Here is a 22728-nt window from a genome sequence, read left to right on the forward strand (position 1 = left end):
TATGTATATGATTTCAATATACACCCATTCCTCGATTTATGCGGTCGAACTAAATATTTTTACTAATATGCGTATTTTAATGTGTGTTATTTGCTTCCTATGAACGTGCCGTTGTCAAGGCAATGGTGATGATTGAAAGCAATACATATTATGTATATTAAACATTATGTATACTTTTGTTTTTACGCGTTTTTTTTTAACGTCCCATGTTTTTGGTCTGGGTTTTTTACTTCTTTTTTTTATTTACGGTGTCCATTTACGAAATTTCTCACGGAACGTATCACCGCGTAAACCGAGGGATGTGTGTATTGAAGTTCAATTTGTTTCATTATTGTGTACATATGTATATTTGACAGAACTTTTGTGCCTTTTATGCCTATTGAACTGTGGAAAAAACTTGTAAAAAAAAACATATGTATAGTTACCATGATGTTATTTGATATTTTTAATTTTTGAAAAATCCTTTTTACAAGCTTTATATTATTTTATCCATTTGCACTGAATTAACTTCTGGAAGATTGCCACATATTATCACACCTTAAGAGGGCTGTACACCCGAAACCTTAATTTTGTTACCGTTCCTTTCTTCGATATATATATTGAGTGTATGTATATATTGAGTGAATGCGACAGTTGCGCTTCGACCAGATAAAATGTGTTTAAAATTGACAAAATCGAGGTTTCGTATTCTACTATTTTCTCCTCCAAAACTGGACCAAATTTTAAAAAAATTTAATCATCGGTATGAGAAAGATATTTTATGTGCATCTATCGGCGTATTTTTTTTTAAATCGACCGTTAAATAACCACGCTAGACTCTTTTCGTGGGTGTAAAAAAGAGGCGATTTTATAGATGTTTGGCGGCTCCTAGCTCCTATAAAAAATAATTAATCAAAAAAATAAAACGATAGATGCACCCCAATGGTGGATATCCATAGCATATTAAAAAATAATTTCTCTAGTGCCATAATTGAGGTAGGGAGAAGTATAGTACGTTTGTATGGACAAGGCGCTGCTGTCCAGCCCTCTTAACCCATTTGAACCCACGCGGTCAGTTATGAACTTACACGATGTATGCCAGCGCGGTCGTTCACGGCATTTTACACTTTTGCGTCGTAAAATAAAGGGATCACTCAGGCCGGCCGTAAAACCTTTCGTTACGCTTGGTTAGATGTTGGTGATGAATTTTAAGAAAGTCACACGAAATTAAATCAGTTCCTTTTGGAGTTTTGAGGAAATAACATCGAGCGCTTTTCGACTTGCAGATATGTCGAAGAGAAAACATACGTAAGTTTTTTTATTTTTTATTTATCTTTATGTTTCTAATACAGTAGGACTTATTGTATAATATGAATAAGAGAAATTGCGTTTACATATCTCATATTCCTGAAAAAAAAAAAAAATCAAAGTCGACGGAGTCGTATATGACTCCTTGGGATAATTTCACATATTTTTTTCCAGAGAATGCAATTTTACTACTGCAGAGATACTGGAAGAAATTGATAATTGAGATGAGTCTCAACTTCCGGATTCCATATACATACATATTACCACCCCTGGAAACTGATATTCGGTTAAAGAAAAAAGTAGGGTGGAAATCAATTAACCATTTAGTATAAATATGTATAATAAATATATGGGCGGGGTTGATCAAATGGATAACCATATTTCTAACTATAAAATAAGTATTAGAGGGAAAAAATGGTACATGCCTATTCTGTTTTGGAACATCGATGTAGCTGTGAATAACGCTTGGATTCTTAGCAAAAGTTTTGGTTGTAAACTTGATAAATTAGGATTTATCAGACAGGTAACAGAGACGTTGTGCAAGTGTTATTCTGTGTTATAACTGAAATTCCATTGCATGACAAATGTTTTGTACCGTATCATAATAATTAATTATTTTGTCTTCATGTATTTTGTTTTTACGACTTGAACCCAAAATCTCGTTTATGACATTTTTTCTTTTAAAAGGGTGCATCTTTTTTTTGTTGACGATGTGTATATGTCACAATATATGTACCTACGTGTGTTATGTTATGCGATTTGAAAATATCATTTTATCGAAGAGATGCGTGTTTGTTATTTTTAAAATTAATTTTATAAATTTCTTAACAATAAAATTACAAATAGCCAGTGAGAAAGTATTATAACTGATTATGTGACTCCATTGTGATTTTTGTATTATTTTTTAATTATTTTTTTGTATTCTATGTACATATATGTTCTTTCTAAAAATGTAATAAAAAAAAAATAAAAACAAAAAAACATGTTTCATTAGCCCCAAAGGTCGTTCACGACACCACCTTTAAAAAAATTAAAAATGTTGAAAAATCAATTAATTATCCATCCCTATCCTATAAAAAATATTTCCAATGAAATAACTCAAAGATTTTGGAAAATAAACGAAAAAATAGTCCTGGGCACATGGGACATGTGTTTTCACGCGAGCTCTGGGTTCAAATGGGTTAATAACTTACATAATATGCCAACACCCATGCGATGATATTTCATCGGGTACAACACTACTATATAATACCGCTATTCTGTGTGTGTGTGTGTGTGTGTGTGTGTGTGTGTTTGTGTGTGTAAGATAACGCTCGCCGTACTATAATTGTCGTTTCGATTCGACATACATATGTACGTCACTGCCAACAAAATGTACGAATATAATAACAAAAGAAAAAACTTCTATATATGTATATATACTGTTTGCTACCAATGTTTCCTATAGGCTAATAGACGGCGCTAAGTCTCTGAGCATTTAGCGCTATCTATTGAAAATTCATTTAATTAATTAATTTTTCTACTGGTGTTTTATATTGTTTATATGTAGGTAGTTTTTACCATTTTTTTCATATTAAACCAGCGGTTTCCAAACTTTATGCTACTATGCCTCCCTAAAAAAATTTTTTTTTCCGCGCCTCCCTACCGTTTATTTTTTAATAGATATAATAATATAGACACGTTTTAAATAATAAACCTTTATTTAAAAAAAAAACTGAACACTACAATAGACAGAAAAATAAAAAGGTTTTGCTATAACATATATTTATACGAACACGTATATTTATTTTTATATTAAATTACTAATTAAACTAAATCTAACACATCAAATTTGTACATTGTTGTTTATTGGCACAAAGTTAACCTGGCTCGATATTTGGTTTTCATTGCAGCTAGTGCCGAATAGCCCGTTTCGCATAAATAAGACGTTACAAACGGTAGAAGCACTTGCATTGCTTTGCAATACAAAGATTCACACTCTCCACTAAGATTCGTCCAAAATTTAATTATGGTTTAATTTTGAAACTTTTTAGTGAGCTATCAATTTTTCATTTTCGATGGTTGGCAGCTCGAATTCGTCTTCTTCATGGTAGTTAAATGGGTTCTGTATCCACAAAAACTTTGAGAAATCAAGGTCTTTGAAATAATTGGAAAAATGCAGCGCTAAACCATCCAAGTGGTCAGTAAAAAGATTTTTACTTGCTTCAATATTGGCTGTGGCCCAGAAATCTTTGGAAAGTGAAAACATATCCAACTCATTCTTTTGTAAATTTGATTTTCACAACTTCAACTTTTTAATGAAAGCTTTTACTTTGTCTTTTTGAACAAGTGAATGTATTTGTGATCCTACATTGATTTATTTAAACCGCTCATTTTCCAAAAATTTCAACCAAATAGGCAAGTTTAACAATAAAATTATCGTTCGTCCACAAATGTGCCTCTTCCTCATCCTCAAATCCTCAAACGAGAAAGGCTGCTAATTAAATGTGTATATAAAAATGAAAGAAAAACAAAAATAAACATTCATGCATTGAATTTTACGATATGAAGTTTTATTTATTTGTAGATAAAAAGTTTTGGCGCCTCCCCTGGCAATAGTCCGCGCCTCTCCAGGGAGGCGCGCCTCCCAGTTTGGAAACCGCTGTATTAAACAATTAAAATATAAATATTAAATTAAGTGTATTTAAAAGGTATTTGAAAAAAATACGACTGCGTGCGGATCGAACACAGCACCGACATTTCTTTTAATTTTTTTTTTATTTAATAACTTAATATACAAAACCCGGTTCGGTGATCATTGATCACAAAAGTCATTAAAACCTCATTAACGGAACATCTGGCAGCCGAAAAGTCCATCATAATAACGATAACTATCATACTTTTCATAGCAAAAATTATATAACATTGTTTTCATAGCAAAAATTGTCTTTGTGACCACCGCAATGTGACTAATAATCCAATTACCCCAAAACCCATGCGATGGTATTTCATCGGGCACAACGCTACTTATATCAATAGTATGTTTGTATTATTTTTATGTTATTTATATGGATGATGGGGATTGCACTATTCTCCCTATCGTCTGGAATAAAAACGCTAGTATTATTATTATATATCCGAAATGTTTTAATTATCAATATACCACTTCTCAACCATCGAAATCATCTCACCGCTGCGTTGCCACCGTTTAACAGTCGCTGGCTTAATCGCTTCTCAACTAAACGGCTAATGTTTCCTCACTTGATTACCGTTCGTTCGTCTCGTCGGTTGTCCCGTCGTGTGCCATTCATCTCGCATGGTCATTTTAAATCTATCATAAACTGTGAACGATCATCATGACGGCTTCCAAACCGTGGCACGCCATATTAGCCTGCTGCAGTTTCGCGATCTTTGGTAAGCATTTTGCGACAATTAAGTCAATCAACGTCTATTTGATCATACATCGCCGTTCTACCGTCAAGTCTATGTACCATCGTGTCTCGTAAAAATTGCACACAACGCATTTTTTATTTAATCGTTCGCACGGAATGCGCTCAATCGCGTGAATATGCATTCGAATAGTATGCGGGTGTATTATTCGCAAACTAGTGAATTAACAAAAGATTGCATGCTCGTTTCATGTGTGTTTATTTTCTATAATCTGGATTTTATTTTGTTTTAAAATTATTAATAAAAACATTATTGTATTGTAGTCGCGTGATTGTTTTGTCCATACATACTCGTTGTATAGGGGAGATTCTTCAGCGATTGGCCGGTCTGATTTGCTATCGTTTAGTAGTGAGTTGGAGCGCTATTATAGGCACGCAAGGCTGCCGCTAATGTCATTATTTAGCATTTAAGTCCAACAGGTCAATTATCATAGATTAATGTTGTGCCCTTTGATTTCAACGGGTGGTTTCGGAATACATGAATTAAAATAAAGTTATATCTAATATATAATTTCGAAAGGACTTTGTATGTAAGTATCGTTGGTTGGAAAATAGTTGTGAACTTCGAAAATAATTCAAAATTTTCATGACGATATGGGGACGGGGGGCGTCGGGGGCAAATGCCCCCGGGGGAGCCGCCGGATTCTGGTATAATATATAATTTCGAAAGAGACTTTGTAAGTTTGTAACTATAGTTGGTTGGAAATCGAAAACATGTCAGTTTATATGACGATTCGATTGGTTGAATATATATATTTTTCGATTCAAATAAATTTAATAAAAAAACAAATGAATATTTACTATTAGATTCGCCATGTTTAAGATGTTTATATTACAAATACTGAGCGAAGCCGGGTAAAACAACTAGTATGTTATATTATATATAAATATAATGTAAGGTCATTTATATGCGCGCGCGTATTAATAGTAAAAGGTTGAGTGTGTGAATTACACGCTCACCGATCCAACCCGTTTACTAGTTCGAAATTATGAATGTGTGTGTGTGTTACTTCGTGGATGTATGTATGTGTGTACGCTCCCGCGCATCAGACGCTGATCCCACCCGTTCAAACTCGCTCAATATCAGGAGCACATGTCAGACACTCAGGTCCTCATTTCTCCGCTACCCTGCTTCCCCGCGTCTCCTTGACACGATCGGTCGTCACGCCACATCCCTATGCATAACGTATACACCCCGGTATTCTAAAATTTGTTTTTTTGAAATCTCCATACTTGTCGACGCATACATACCCACAAGCATACATCGCGTCCGTTTTTATATATATCATATGATAATCACCAGACATTGGCTTTGGCTTGGTGCTTGTCAAATAACAATAGACCTCTCCATTACCGTATAAATCAAGAGAGAAAAATACATTGTTGACAGTAGTGAACAATTTTTTTGTGCATAAAGCATCGTCTGAACGCCGCCCTTTAATAATCACTATGTTGAAAAAGATTCTATCCAAGGCAAGGGTGGTCTGGGTCCCGGGGAGAAAAGTAATTTCCCGATGGATCGTTTTTGGAGAATGTTGGAATTTTGACCTATTGTGCTTTTTTTGAAAAAAAAAGTGCTGGAAATCACCTTTTTTATATTATTAAGCTATTTATAAAATTATATTCAAATTTAACTTTAATGAAATTCATAGAAGCTTTTCCTATGCCTAGAAGTGCATAAAAATTTAAAATAATTTATCTAATGTGCTTTAAAAAAAATGTGCCGGAACTCACAACTTGTCAAGCTATTCATCAAAGAAAATTATATTCGAGTATCATTTAAATAAAATTCAAAGCAGTTTTTCCTATGCCATGCATGAAGTACATATGCACATAAAAATTGAACATTTATCATATGCATAAAAAATAAAAATTTAAAATTTAAAATTTAAAATTAATTTAACATATGCACATAAAAATTTATCTATTTTTTTTAAAAGGTAAAAAAGCAAAAAAAATGAGCCGGAACGCCGTTCTAGTGCCTTACATTACAAAAAAAGCACTGGTTAACAGTATTCAATTTTAAAATTCCCAACTTCCTGTAGATCCATTCCGACTTTGGATTTCGTGCAAACTTTGCTTTGATAATTTTTCTTCGATGTGCATTTTTTAGTTAAAAGTAAAGAAAAAATATATCCATATTGATGGAGTACATATTTCATTGGTTCTCTTTTTTAGTCTTACAACTCGATCGTGGCCTCACTTGAACGTGTGAAGTGAAATCCGTGTATTGACTGTAAATTTCTGTGCACACAATTTAAAACAATCCCCGTCGATATGCAGTTATAAGCATTGATATTTTAGTCACGTGCATCCTGCTGATCGCAGTTTGAGAAACACTGAATAAATCCTAATGATACTTTTGTCTATAACTGTCATGATGAGTCACCGGAGCCTGAGGGGGCCGTGTATTGTTCAAAGGTTGTAAATGCATTGTTAAAGGTTTGCCGAACAATGGATAGCACTGTGACTATCCTACCTCTAGTCATGATGTATGATTATTAAGCAAGCCATCTTGTCTAAAACTATGCCTAATAATACTAATTGACACATCTTTCATTAATGCTGTCACGATGACACACATACAATTAGCTAGATTTTAATAAAGAAGCTCAGACCGCAATGTGGGAATGTCTACATTACCTTTCACTGTAATAGATCAAACGAGAAAAAATGAGAAGAGGCGGTCACACGGCCTTCTGAAATCCGACACTTACTTAGGACACCTATTACATAGTATTGTATTAAGGAATGGAATGACAGTATTTTTGTAAACAAGCTGCTTAACATGCCAGACGGGAAGGAAGTAAAGTAGTAGCCACCAACATGATCGAATCGGTCTCAACTCACACGATAGACACCCAAACTCGACCATGTCGTAGAGTCCCTACAGTTTTACAATAATTGACAGTTTGTAGAAGGCCTGATTTTAGAGTTGTATGTTTCATAGTCCCATTAGACCAATTGCAGACATGCGAAGCCCATTTTCGAAAACCGATGGGACTCAAACCACCATATGATCGTCTACTTTTAAGAATGCCAATTTATAATGACAACAACAACTCTTATCTTAATGGTTCTGAAAATTTCGACAAGCAACTCTTTCAATGTTAATTGTAATCTGTTATGTATATACGTATAATTCGAGTCGAGTAAGGTATGTATAGTCCACGTAGTTACTGAGATAGCTTTTGACCCCTATACTTGATAATGTATCATATGTATTATTTACATATATTGTCGACAGTAGAAAGCTACCGCAATGCAATAATATTATCTAATTTTCAATAATAAACACGTTTTGTTTCCCTTCAACAAATTAACTTATCAATTTGTATTATACATAATTATGCATGAGAATGAAACTTGCTATCAATTGTGCTATCTTTGTGTAAGATTGTCGTTTTATTTGTATATGGAATAATGCGCCGCGGAAGAAATTTTGATTCGAAAATTTCGCCCGAAATTAGAAAGAAAGGGAGAGCATTTTCAAGCTGATGTAAATATTTTGCATGTTTTATCACACTAATTATCGCGAGCTACATTCCACATTCGACTATTTCACGCGGTGCGATCTCGGCAAAATACACACCTAAGTGTGTATGAACGTTTTCAAAAAATTTCCGTTAGATCTCGGTGTGACATACAATTTTTTCTATCTGTCTAATTTGCATTGTAAATTCAGCATAGATTTTGCGTGCCATGTAGCGAGCGTCGATTTGCTTCTAATACTTTTGTGTCCAATTAGCTAATTCAACATTGCCGTGCTTGTATTGCGTCGTTGTCTTTTTCTCGCACAAATTAGAAACTCGATCTTTATATAATAAATAATGGAACGTGATACATATCTGAGATGAATCACGGTTTCATTGTCGACCTAAAGTTGGGTTTTTGACAACCATTGTTACAAGAATCCTAAAAATGCCCAAATTTTAATCCATCGATGAGCTCTATTGGATGCTGTAATTTTAAATACAAACTGAATTTGAAAGGGATTAAAATATGAAAGATGATTAAATGATACCATGGACCGCAAGATGCGTGAACATCTCCATCCTCAAAGAGCTGGCAGTCAAAGAGAGACTCTCCACAACATGTAGGAAAAAGGTTATTTTCTACTTTGGCCATATGGCCAGAAAGAATGTGGAGAATCTGGAAAGGCTGGTAGTCACCGAAACACTAGAGGGAAGATGAGCGAAAGGATGGTCTCCCAAGAGATGGTCTGATCAAATCAAAGAACTGGCGGGATCGTCTCTCAAATCTGCCTTTAACTTGGCACAGAATCGGGAGGAGTGGAGGAGTATCGTCCATCAAATTCAAGATGAAACCAATGACCAATCACCAATGACCACGACGCTCAGCACCGAGCAAACGAGAAAGAAGAAAATATGAACGTGAGGATGAGAAAAATTATAGTATAGTTTTACATGAAAACTAAATCTTAACCGTAAAACCAATATTTATTATTTATAGAAGATGATATTTGCATATTTGATTAGGTAGAAAAACGGACGAAAGAAGTGCTAGAATGGTACCCGAGAGAATGTAAAAGGGTACAAGGAAGGCCACAGGGAAGATGGGTGAATGAAATCAGAAAAACGTGTGAGATGAAATGGACGAAAATTGCTCAAAACAGAGACGAATAGAGAGGCCTTCATTCAGCAGTGAATGATGATGATGAGTTCTTGAAAGAAATTTGTGTATAAATCTATAATACACGTGGTTTATTGTGCCATTGTGCTTAACATGTTTGATGGCCAAGATTTAGGAAAGGCACAACAATTACAAAATAAAGCTATGAGACGTATTTTGAATGTGGGTAGATTAAAAAGTATTAGAAGTATGTTAGATGAATTGGATTGGACGAGTATTAGAATTAGTTTAAATCTTAGCACATTGTCTTTTGTTTACATGTTAGATCATAAGTTATTACTTAAGTATTTTAAGGATTATACAATAAGAAATAGAGATATACATACATAGTTATTATACTAGAAATAAGAACTATTTAGCTGTAGGTAGAGTGAGAAAGACAGCTGGTGGTCTTTTTCACAGGGGTGTGCTCATGTACAATGCTCTCCCTGAGTGTGTCAGGTCTTCCAAGACCTTGGATGCATTGTTGCGAGGTGCGAGGAGACACATATGTGAAGGACAGTGCATATAAATTTATACATAAATTTTAAATTAGCTAGATAGCTTAAATTATATAAATAAATCACGGTGATTGAGTAATATTAAGCATCAATTTATGTATGCTAGATCTCCTGTATTGGCCCTTTGTTGACAATGAAGCTGCCACATCAATCAATGACATTGCATTAAATTCGAAACAGAAGATGAACTTGTTTAGCATAATGGACATTTTCAGATGGAGATGAACCCAACTGGGTTCACTCGACTGATTGTATAATCTCTGAAAAGCTGTTGTGACAGATTAGAGTATGCCTGCAGATAAATTGGCGCTAGAATTAGATCAAAGGATTCAAAAACAGATGAGAGACATAACCAATGCATATATAATAGATGTTGTTTTTAGTGAAAAGGCTGACGTGATAGTAAGCAGTGCGGCAAGCAGACAAAGAAAGTCCTCAAATTGTACCCGAAACTATAACCAGAGTCTTGAATAGAAAAGGGGAGGATAGGACAGTCATAATATTATGTATGTGTGTCACTATCGTTCATAAATCAGTTGTCGATCTGTAAAATATGTAAATAGATTCCGCGTAATTTTACCGTTAACCACCGGTTCGGTGTTCCACGCGCCTCCTCAAAACCGGTTTGCCGAATCTTCGACCACCAGCTCGAGGGATCCACCAGTGTATTGGCGCTCGTCGACCAGTCGCCATCGTCTCTTTCGCTCGTTTCGGTTAGTTGTTCGACAATAATAGGAGTGTCCCGTGAAAGGCGACTTCCTCAGGCGAGGAACTGGTCAATTAACCGCATGGTTCGTCCTCGTCAGGGGTCGTCAAACTCCATCTCGGGTGCGTCGGAATCTCGCGGTTCCAATAGTGCGTCTGCCCGGCAAGCGTCACGCTCTGTTCCCATGTCAAGTAATTGAAAATTTGAGCTCTCAACTATGTTAATCAAACAATGCAATTATCTCGATTCGACCCTGAACTTCTGCGTCTGATAAGAGTGGTCCTCGTATCAAAATTCGGTTGTTTTTTTACTCACTTGTTAAACGACTTCACCTTTTTATTCCTAGTTACGATGTTGGGTCGAGGCAGAGTGGTTTTATTGGGGGGATAATATTATATGGGTGGTTTTATTGGTTCGGTGCTGTAAAAATGTAGATGGGGCCGCTCTGGATGTCTCGGAATTGATTCCCACAAAATAAAATAACTCAGAATCCGGTCCTAATCTCGTACCTTTTAAAAATAAGATAAAATGACCTCAAGCTGGTTGGGTAGTATTGTACCTTTAGTGTGAGCAGGTATTTATGTAGATTGGAGCAAAATAACTTCTGAGCAACTGCTAGTTGAATATTTCAAATCTTGGAACAGATTTGACACTATCTCAATTCTGTAAATTTATGAAATCGTTCATGTTTTTCAAGAATCATCTCATCTCAAGATACCATGTAACTATTCCTTCTATCTTTTTGTTTATTGCATATATTATAATTGCTCTGAAAAGATGCTCATACAAATCAAAGTGAGATTATTTTCTTAACCAAAATGTATACTGGCACGATGTATATAATGTATGTAGAGGTACGCCCAAAGTGAATACAGACAATACGAGATGTGACACACCATAAAGTGGTTGTGTGATCGTTGACCGGTGTCATCTCAGTTGACAGTTCATTTCTTAAAATATTTGCAATACCGCTAATACGGCTAAACAGTTGAAATATACATCTTTTTTTTCATTCTGCAAATGATCTTTACCTCATCATCTACAGCCATTCACCATCCACTGCTGGATGAAGGCCTCTCCAACACGCCTTTACTCTTCTCTGTTTTACCCAACTCTCAATCATCTCTAAACACACATTTCCTAATTTCATCTGCCCATCTTCCCTATGGTCTTCGTTTTACCCTTTTGCATTCTCTCGGGTACCAGGTCTAGCATTTCTTTTGTGCACCTTTCGTCCATTCTTCTAGCCTCGTGGCCCGCCCATTGCCATTTCAATCTCTTCACTCTATCCACTACTCTTGTCATAAAACGGAATACATACTCACCCACGTATTCAGATTCCTATTTTTCCTCGTTATGCCAAGCATACAACGTTCCATACTTCTTTGAGTGCATTGGATTTTGTCTAACAACTCGGCATTCAATGTCCAAGTTTCACATCCACACGTAATTACTAGTGAGTGGAATCAACCCGGGCCGTTCATTGTTCAATTGTTCGCCGTGCTTTGTTAAAGGTTCGCCGAATCTTTTTTTTTTGCACTCTAGCTTTGTAAATAGAGCCAAACCGCCCCGATTCGTGGAAAAAGCACGCTCCCTATTCTACCTCTAGTCATTACTGGTAAAACACATTGATCGATGATCTTTTTCTTCAGGCAAAGTGGCATTTTTGATTTAAAAACCACACCACGTCCAAATGCACTTCATCCTAATTTCATACGTCTCTTTATTTCTTCTTCATTACTACCAGACATGTCTATTATTTGTCCTAAATATAAATTACTATAGACCACTTCTACCATTTTATCATCTATGATCTTGCCCTATTACTATATATAAGTTGCTGAAAATTTTATATGTATATGATTTGATATCAAAATTTTATTCTCACTCCAATAATGCGACAACCACCATAAAGGATAGAGATTAGTAAACTTGTAAGCCCACATTGATGCTATCGCTCATTACGTATGTAATATGGCCAACTGTATAGGGGAAAAGCTTTGCAATAGTTATTGGCCATATAGATAACCATCAGTGGATGCGGTGCATCCGCTCTAAAATCACCAGACAAATTGAACGACAAATTAACGGACGGCTGCTTTAAATGCAATTCTCGTCTTCTCGAATGATAGATTGCACATCAGATGACAGGTAACCTTTCGATGTGCACAGATGCAATTATTAAAATTGAGTTGGATCTTTCAGGCGAGTTCAATAAGGGAAGTTTCGATAAGTTCCGAATCTTGCCTTATTAAACTCGCCAGAAAGATCAAACTCAATTTTAATAATTGCATCTGTGCACATCGAAAGGTTACTCGTCATCTGATGTGCAATCTATCATTCGAGAATTACGTTTAAAGCTGCCGTTCTGTTAATCTGTCGATTTTAGAGCGGATGCACCAAACCCCCCATCAGTTGGTAACGAACAGGAGCACTATTCATATACGTTGTTCTTGTTTCATGAGTTTAAAATCCAAGTGGTTAACAATTGTACTGCTTCCCTTTCTATCGACAGTCAATGACTGTGCCCTGATCCGTTCCAATTCAAACGATAGATTTGTACCTTGATGTCAGATGTGTTACGATCTGAATGGGTCGAATCGAGGCCTTGCATTTGATGTATTTTTCAATCGTAGCAATTGAGGCTGTGTACTGAACAATATACCGGACTGCGTTTACTTTTATTAGAGCACTTTCCAAAGTAGCGGTGCGTCCGGGCGTACCGTTCTCAGGCGAAAGTCTCTTGCGCGCGTGACTGGAGCGAAATCAAAAGTGGACTCTTTGTCTATTTCGCCGCGATGTCGTGTTGATGATTGGTGGTTGATGGTCTGTGATGATGGCGCTCACGGCCGAGGGTGCTTTTCTACTGCTGGCTTTGGCGCTCACCTCGCACGCTTTCGTGCTGCTCTCATCTGCAGCGGATGGGGCCGGGGGCGCAGTCTTCGGATCGGCGGGGTATGCGGGGATGGGGGCGCCGGGGGCAAACGCCCGAGTCTACACGTTACGCTCCGACATGCTGCTGGCGGAGGCCGAGGCGGGGGCGCATAGTGTAGGACACCGACTGGCTGGAAAGCTACATGTAGCCACTGTGTGGCAGGGAAACGAAGGACACTTGCTGAAGTTCAATGTAAGTATGTTGGCAGCACTGAAAGTCGTCACGTTTGCGAAGGCCCACCCCCACTCCATGAAAAAGATGCGCACGGTTAGATATTTGCTTCTGCGCACCTCTTCCGAAGAGTGGGGGTAGGCCGTCGTAAATGGAACGACTTCCACAGACTTTTACATTTGATTTTTAAATGCTTTTTATTATTACTAAATTATGTTCACAATACATCTTATATATATTTTAATAGCTACTGACCTACTGATCATTTTCTATTTTACAATTTAATTTAATTTGGTTAGTAAGCATAGTATTATATTATTCTAATGTTAATGTACATCATAATAAGAAAAATAGCTCAAAAACCTATTTACAATTCTTATAAATGCTCATAATACATCTAATTCTTCTTCTTGAAAATGCCTTGTCCGCATCCGGACGTTGGCAACCACCTCGTCGATTATTTGAATATATCCGCATCGGTCTTCAGCAGCTCGGAACAGCTCTTCGGCGCTCATATCGGTCCACATGCGCATGTTTCGAAGCCAAGATAACTTTTTCCTGCCAATCCATTTTTTCCTTCTATTTTCCCCATGGTTATCAAACGGAGAAATTCGTATTTTGGACCCCGTATCATGTGTCCGAGGTAATCTTTCTCCGTTTGATGACAGAAACAAGTTCCCTGCCTCTCCCCATCATGCCGAGGACAGCTTCGTTTGATATCTTTTTGGTCCACGGAATCTTCAGCATACGCCTATAGACCCACATCTTAAAAGCTTCAATGCGGCTGATCATCTTGGTTTTCAGAGTCCACGTCTCACATCCGTGTAGTAATACTGTCCAGACGTAGCTCTTTGCGAATCTCAACCGCGTATGAAGATTGAGATGCTTGTTTGTAAGCGCCGCCTTCATTTTTACAAATGCTGTTCTAGCCATCTCGATACATCTAATACATAATATTAATTAAAGACTATCTAAAGTCGATGACCTAAAGCAGATTGTGTTTAGGTAATTTGCATTGATGTATAATACACATAGATGGGCCCTGACGTGTGATTTTGGTCGAAGATCTTGTCTTCACTAACTGAGGGGTGCGGGGGGTTTAACTAGCGGGGAAGTTGGGTTTTTTTTCCCTACGACGCAGCGGTACCTACCTACCTACTAAGAGAAACTGTGCATGCGCCATGTATTTTGCATGCGCCAAAAGGGAGACCAGTATAACACGTGAGGGCGGATCTAGTGTATTATACATCAATGGTAATCTGTGTTTATACCTGAATATAGACATTTTGTTGACTAATCACCGAGACTCTTCACAAGTGTGTTAGTATGGTTATTAGTGATTCTGTCATAGAATCTACTGGTTAGTTTGTTAGTAATGTCTGTAACAAACGGAATATTATATATGGCATGCAGTTTTATCAAGTTAGTATATATGGGTGTATTATAAATTATTTTTAGGGATTTATTTTGTATTACTTGGAGCTTGGAAAGGTTAGTATTCGAGGCGTTATTCCATACAGGTGAAGCATAGGTAATATGAGCGCGCGATATATTTTATTTTGTTTTGAGTTGATAAAGAACTAATTTTACATATTTAAGTTAGTGGTAAACAAGGTATATTAAATGATTTATAGAGGAGAATCTACTAAATAATACGTACATTTTTTTTTACTTTGAAATCCAAGTTGCCAATTACTGTAGTCTTTCCTCTATGTATCAGTTGTAAGACAATTTTAGAACATCATATAAAGTTATAAATTGAAGCAGAGAAATGTTATATTAATAGAAGTGGCTTTATACGTCATATTGTTGTCCAGATGTCAAGATTGTCCACAGACAATCCTAAATAATTTTAGCATCAGTCGTATTTGATGCTTGTTGCTCGACGTATGTCCGATAAAATCTTCTCTGTTTGTTTATATTACTCGCAAGATGGGCAAGCATCGGTAAAAATTGCACAATGCATTCAAAAACACACAATAAACAACATGGGATACATTTTTATAAGTAAATTGATCCGATTGTATTCCGTGCGTTGTTGCGTATTTATAGAGACGTACCGCGTAATATTGACAATAATTATTTATTCGTAAGGCCCCTTCTATTATTATTACATTTCTCTGAATTGAAAATGGTATCCAAATGAATTCAATTTGAATCAGTAGTGCATCGTTATTTTTTTTTCCTACCTACCTACCTATCTAATTACGACAATACACAATTGTTGTATTTTGCATATTTTTACATAGTTAGTATAGGTGAGCAGAAAAAAGTTATCTTTCTTAGTTCCTCATACGCTATCACTACTGCTAGTCTGAATTTGTCACATGAAATAAATGTAATGGCTTCATTTTTAAGAAAACCAAACCACAAAAGTATTGTAATAAAAACTGATTCAGAATTCAGAAGAAATAAGTTTATAACCATTAACATTAAAGTTTATGTATTTGGTCGTTATCGTTACCGAAGTTATATTAATAATACTACAGCGCTATATATAATGGTTATTGAGCTTTCATAGTTGTATCCAATTGATGATGACGGCCATTTTAAATTTCAATAAATCGTTACGATTTTGATTTGGATATAAGCATTTTTTTCTAATTAAAAGAAGAAACTTTTGCGTTTTTAAATCTGTTTCAATTTGGTATTAGTTTATTACATAAAAAAGAATCGCGTCATTGAAAGCACAAGTTCAATGACTGTTATGTTACCGTAATAATTTAATAATGATTATGTACCTGCTAAATTTTGCACATCACTCTGATAATCAAATATTGGCATTGCTGAACGTCAGCTGCATGGCGCTTGTCTACTGAAACTGTAAGACAAAACGATTGTAGATCTAAAGATACACACATTCAAAATGGCGACTTACATTTAAAAACGACAAAGCAAGTATGCATATTTAGTTTGCCTACTTCATACTTGTATGATTAAGAAGAAATTAAATTATATGTATCCAGATGGATGTATTATACCTATATTTTAAAATAATCTACAATAATGATGATATAAACTGTAAATTAAACATAATAAATTCCGTTAGACGGATATTTCGTATGTGTATTTTGCATATTAGCTTGTTAATAATAAGAAATATATATATACGTATGTACAAATGTAGCAATTTTGCAATCATACGATGAAATTTGCACTTGTATTCGAATTTTCGCTCAAACTACCACGGCATTGAAAATCATTTGCTCGTTCTATTTCAGCTAGTGTCTCCAAAGTTGTATATTAAATCGAGAAAAGCACCCGCACCTGAAGGCTTCGTCGAACACACTTCCTTTCTGGACACTATGGAGAATGGTGCTTTTTACGCTTTGTGGAATATGGGTGAAATTAGCAGTGTGTATATCGGAGATAAGGAATCTGTCAGCTTAGCCAACTATAAAAAGGGAATAATGAGTTTATTCCAGGTAATTTCAAGCAATTCATAAAGTTAACAAGTTCTTCATAGTTGTTTTACAAATTGAGTGTCCATTTCAGTTTCAAGTTTTGGACATGGAAAGAAACGAAACGGACGTTTCACACTTTTGTAATGTTCACTATATTTCACTATCTCCTACGTCTATACGGAAAGTAAAGGTAATACTTTTATAGATTTTTTGTCTGCCTTTGTTTCTCTACATCGAATTAGATGGTTTAAGATGTGTTTATACATTTTTAGACAGAGTGTACAGCTCCCACAAACACTCTGACCAACGTACACCCTGAAAAGATCCTCTCGGTTGTATCCAAAAGCAGTAGGCAAACAGATTATCATATGAATAGTGATAATACTGTATTGAAGTCCATTCTAAATAAAGAATTGCATGAGATGAAGATGTCTATTAAACAAGAGGCAGGAAATCAAGTGAGAGTGACGCAAGAATTGATACTGAACGACAAGGAAAAGGGGAATGCTCTCAAATTAAAGTCGATTAGTCTTAAAGCTGCAATCCAGGAATTGTATAATGAAGGAGAAAATTTGAAAGAACAAAAATTGAATGCTGTAAAAGAGCAGCGAATATGTCAAGATGATTGCCCGACTGTAAGTAGTAAAATATAAGTAATTCATGGATAATAACGAAAACATGAACATTTCTAATTATTTCTTATTCCACTTTAGTTAACAAAGTTGATAAAAGAAAACAGAGACACGTTGAAGTCATCTCAACTAGGTACTGCTAAATCGGCCACCGTTTTCATTAAACTGTTGACGGCTGCCCGTCAAGCTTCTGTCGATGAAATATTGAAAGCACTCAAAGGTGTCAAAAATAAAGAAATATTGTAAGTACTGTGATAATTTGTATGGTATATTTGTATTGAATCTTATAGTATTGTTAAAATGATCATTGTGCTAACAGACAGCAACTTTGTGATCTCATCGGACTTACTCAAACTCTTGCCGCACATCAAGCGGCAAAGAAATTCTTACACTTTGACAGTGACTATGACATCGAAAACACTGAAAGATACTTATGGGCACTTTCAGTAGGAACACATCCACGTGTAAGTTTATTTAGAATTTTCTGCGAAATATATTCAATTCATGTTTGTTTCTAAGACATGTCTTATTTCAGGAAGAGGTTATATATGATCTAATTAAGCTTTCCGAAGATAAAAATATTCCAAAGAAAGTATGGGATACTATGATTCTCACTGTCACAGCTATGGCTAATAAATATGCGCAGCAATCAACGTCAAGTTTTAAACATAAGGTATATTTACATATAAAATAGCACACATTTTAGTTTTATGAATTGTAATGAATTGTTTTATTTATATTTTTAGGCAGTTGTAAAAGTAAAGAATCATATTATCCATTCATTATCGAACTGTGCTGACAATGATTGTCGTGTTACTTACATGCGAGCTTTGAAAAACTTAAAACATCCGGAACTTATGGGTACATTGGTAAAGAATGCTGAAAATGGGCAAAAGACGGTGTCGGTAGCGGCAATGAAAGCGTTGAAAGCCATGCCTAAACATTATTGGGACAATGAAGTGATTAATATGTTTCAAAGAATATTTTATCAGTTGAAAAAACGGTATGACTCCAGTTCGAGGACTTTGGCCGCCGATATGATCCTTGACTCGAGGCCGTCAGAGAGCATAGTGCAAGAACTTGTCTGGTTTTTGACTCAAGAGGAGAAAGAATACGAGGTGAAGCAATTCTTGTTCCAGAGGCTACACATGATCGCTGACAAGTGTCCTAAATTTAGAACCATGTTGATGAACATAATCAAGAAGAACAAGAATGTGAACAATTGGAATGTGCTTGGACAACGCGGTGTGTGAAAATTGTCATTGCAAACGTTACTCTATCGTTTTGTTCGATTATAATTTGAGAATTTTTATAGGTTTGACGACTGCTTTCATGCGACCGTTCATGAGCACGCCATGGGTTAACGGATCGCTCGTTACCATTCAAGAAATATCTGGTGGAATTCTGAAACGTGGACATGTCGATGTTGTGATCGAAGCTAACGGAGAACAAAAGGAATTGTTCAGCGTAAATATGGCTTTATTTATTTATATAACTCGCTTTGATTGTCCAGCATTACTTTGAATGTAGATTTAAAAAAAATAAAACACGACTTATAGGATCGCTGCTAAATGGTTTAAGTTTTCTAATACTAATTTTTGTTATAAGAAGTTGTAATCTAAGAAATCCATTATTGCTATTCAAATTCAAAACAACATTGTGTGCCTACAATGATTATCTTGCTAATTAATAACACTGAGCAACAAAAAATCACACGTTTTTGAGTTACCAGAGCGGAGACTAACCAATCTTTACTAACTTTGACCCACTGAATTCGAATATGATAATGATTTTTGTTGGTTGGTGATTGTTTACGAGATATGAACGTTTAAAAAAATGCGCGATTTTTACAGTTTTTTGGCTTTGGGGGTCTTTAACTCAAAATCTAGTATTGCTGTGCTCAAAGTGAGCATTGGAATCAATAGTCAGATGTTTTTCCTATTGATTGTGATATTTTATTGCTTTAAAATACTTATAATTAATTGTCTAGCGAATTTTAAAAGTCAAAAATATATTTTTTTTTTTACGGATTTTTTTTCCGTGCTATTTTTCATTTATTTGGCAAATTTTTTATTTCACCACGTTTATAAGGATTGGTTTTCTATCTCAATATTTTTCTTTTTTATCTAAACGTACTAACTCAAGCGGTAATTGCAATTTAAATGCTTTCGTTGTGTATACGGTTGTAACGCGAAATGTGTAGGGTGCAAGCGAGATGGCATGTAATTATTCGCTAGACAATTAATTATAAGTATTTTAAAGCAATGAAATATCACAATCAATAGGAAAAACATTTGACTATTGTTTCCAATACTCACTTTAAGCACAGCAATACTATATTTGGAGTTAAAGACCGCAAAAGCCAAAAAACTGTAAAAATCGCGCATTTTTTTAAACGCTCATATCTCGTAAACGCTCACCAACCAAAAAAATCATTATCATATTCGAATTCAGTGGGTCAAAGTTAGTAAAGATTGGTTAGTCTCCGCTCTGGTAATTTTTTTGTTGCTCAGTGTAATTAATTTTAACATAAAATCTAAACTGTCGTTTCCTTCCAATTTTATAATAGTGAAATTGAAACAAAAAAAAATATCAATAATTTATTTTGAGGTTATGTAAAAAATACAATATAAATTGTTCATACTTTCAGCGTTGCTAGGTTAAATGAAATTTTCAATAACTTTTTAAAGAGTACATCTAATATCATTATTGTATTAAGTATCAATAAATCATTATAATAAATTGCAGTTGGGTCTGTTTGCTGGTGGTTTATCAAGTTTCATGGGTTCAAATTCAAACAACGACGAGGGTGAACCAGCCGAGGAAGAAGAGGCGACTACTGCCGGTATGGAATTAACCGTTCAGGGTATTCAGATACGACCATTTACATTTTTCTCCGGACAGGGGGAACTCATGGGGCACGTTTGGTCCGGAACGGCAAGCGAACGCACAACAGCTTTTCAGGTTTTCATACAAATCCATCTCATTTTATATCGAAATTGAACGCTACGTCTAATTAAATGTGTTATTCAGGCATTAATATTGCTGCACGATCATGCTGAGTGGATAACTCTTGGAAACGGCATAACAGCCGAGTTGAAAATGTTGGGCACGGCTTCGTTCGATCTCGCCGGACAAGTTCAACTGTCTATTTGGAGCAGAGTTGCCCATTCTCTCGTCGAGAAAAGGTATATAGATTGCTTCTGCGAAATGATTGCATTCATTTAAGTATGATTTATTGAGTGAATTTTGTCGTTTCAGTGCCGGCATTGCTATCGAAGGACTTTTAAAGGCAGACACATCATTTGTTAAGTCTCAAGTTGACTTTTTAATCGCCGCAGAACCAAAATTGAATCTCGTATCTGATATAGACTTCTATACAGACATTGCTCTTTGTATGCAAGTGAAGCAACCGAATACATCGGTGAAGTGAGTATTGTTGTATGTATGTATAATGTTTAAATTTTATATTAAAAGGATTTTATTTAATTGTTTTTATATTTTAGGCACAACGTTTATAAAGTTGAACGTATTCCAGGAAGCAAACACAGGCTTCGCAAGACGAAGTATAAGAATATTCAAGTGCCCGGAAAAACATATGCTCTAAACCGGAAAAATAATCTAATGTGCAATGTGATACATAATAAATAACAGTGTTTTAGGTCTTTAAAGTGAAAATTGACTTTTTATAAAATTATCAAATTTGTAATATAAAAAAGATAAATGAGAGTTATTCCGATGTGTTGATCATTTTTCAAAATACAATACACTTTTTTTTTAAATGTTCAATTTGTCGATTGAACGTTAACCGAACGAGAATACTTTTACATTGAATAGTTAGTAAAATCTAGTCATACTCGTTAGACCTCGATCGACCGCAATACTAATGAATACAATAACAATAATGAATTGCATTTTATCATCTGAACCAATTGTAAATCTTAATTTTAAGGTTGTTACCATTGCTAAGTATACGTCGTTATTAAATACATAAATATGATACACAAAGGCCAGTATGTCACGGTTTAATGTTATATAAATAAACCAGGTCTTGATTCAAAATTGTATGTAATATTACATAATATCGATTTATCGATATTTTTGTGCTGTTTATTGCACTGATTTTGTAATTGAATTAAATAATAAAATGATTTATTTTTTAACTGTATATTTTGTTTTATATTTTACTAATGTTGTACACAAATAAATATAATCGCATTGGTGTTGGCATATTAAGTTACTAGCTCTATTACCCGGCTTCGCTCGGTATTTGTAATATCAACCGCTTAAACATGATTAATCTAATAGTAAACTTTTTATTAAATTTATTTAAATAGTTTTATTTTATATAAATTTATTTGAATACTCATTTGTTCTTTGAATTTCACGTTTATTCGAATACTCACAAACAAACAAACATATATAGTAAGTCTCTTTCGAAATTATATGTATACCAGAATCCGGCGCCTGCGCCCCCACGGCTGCGCCCCCTAAGGCTTCGCCCTCGGAGGCTTCGTTTCCTAAGACTCCGCCCCCGGGGACTTCAAATTCTTTGAATCGAAAAAAATCGAATCGACGCATATGAATCGAAAAAAAAAATAAATCGAACGTGTCGTCTACGAACCAACGAATGAAAGTTACATACATTAGAAGGTTACAACTTTTTTCGAAAATATATATTAGATTTTTTTTTTCTTTTCTTTTAACCATTGTGGCACATTAGGAATTCCTGTAATGCTACATTATATTAGATTAAAAAAATAAAAGTAATGTGTTGGTTCTGTGTTCGATCCACACGCGGTCGAATTTTTTTCAAACATCTTTTAAATATATTTAATTTAATATTTATATAAAAATAGAAAAATTAATTGATTAATTAAATAAATTTTCAATAGATGGCGGTAAATGCTTAGAGACTATTTTGCCTAGAGGAAAAATTGGTAGCAAACAGTATATATATATTGAAGTTTTTTCTATGTTTATGTTTTTCTATGTTTTTTCTAAGTTTAGCT

The 22728-nt window shown here is 35.1% G+C and overlaps 2 protein-coding genes across 5 annotated transcripts in view; one reads left to right on the plus strand and one right to left on the minus strand.

The window, feature by feature from the left end:
- Window positions 1-22728, minus strand: part of LOC143909793 (uncharacterized) — a 514813-nt gene that overhangs the window by 399474 nt on the left and 92611 nt on the right. The window lies entirely within an intron of this gene.
- Mtp (microsomal triacylglycerol transfer protein) lies at window positions 4526-22043 on the plus strand. Of its 4 annotated transcripts, XM_077427991.1 has the most exons (15): window positions 4526-4761; window positions 11781-12608; window positions 12964-13701; window positions 16902-17105; window positions 17176-17274; window positions 17357-17719; window positions 17798-17958; window positions 18036-18180; window positions 18252-18389; window positions 18463-18961; window positions 19032-19183; window positions 20465-20680; window positions 20750-20904; window positions 20978-21145; window positions 21223-22043. In XM_077427991.1, exons 3-15 carry the CDS (start codon window positions 13408-13410, stop codon window positions 21365-21367), a joined length of 2739 nt encoding a protein of 912 aa, XP_077284117.1. In that variant the 5' UTR covers window positions 4526-4761; window positions 11781-12608; window positions 12964-13407; the 3' UTR covers window positions 21368-22043. The 4 variants fall into 4 exon arrangements, with proteins under 4 accessions (XP_077284117.1, XP_077284119.1, XP_077284118.1 ...); XM_077427993.1 differs by lacking the exon at window positions 11781-12608 and having other exon boundaries at window positions 4526-4680; window positions 13493-13701; XM_077427992.1 differs by lacking the exons at window positions 4526-4761; window positions 11781-12608 and adding an exon at window positions 10531-10632 and having other exon boundaries at window positions 13211-13701.

The sequence above is a fragment of the Arctopsyche grandis genome, chromosome 3 (genome assembly GCF_051622035.1).
Source record: "Arctopsyche grandis isolate Sample6627 chromosome 3, ASM5162203v2, whole genome shotgun sequence".
Lineage (NCBI taxonomy): Eukaryota > Metazoa > Arthropoda > Insecta > Trichoptera > Hydropsychidae > Arctopsyche > Arctopsyche grandis.

What these genes read in the sequence shown, in the direction of transcription:
- Mtp (XM_077427991.1), top strand. Translation starts at nt 13,408, where the DNA reads ATGATGGCGCTCACGGCCGAGGGTGCTTTTCTACTGCTGGCTTTGGCG. An exon ending in GAATGTGCTTGGACAACGCG is followed by an intron (nt 18,962 to 19,031) that starts GTGTGTGAAAAT and finishes GAATTTTTATAG; the next exon opens with GTTTGACGACTGCTTTCATG. An exon ending in AACGCACAACAGCTTTTCAG is followed by an intron (nt 20,681 to 20,749) that starts GTTTTCATACAA and finishes TGTGTTATTCAG; the next exon opens with GCATTAATATTGCTGCACGA.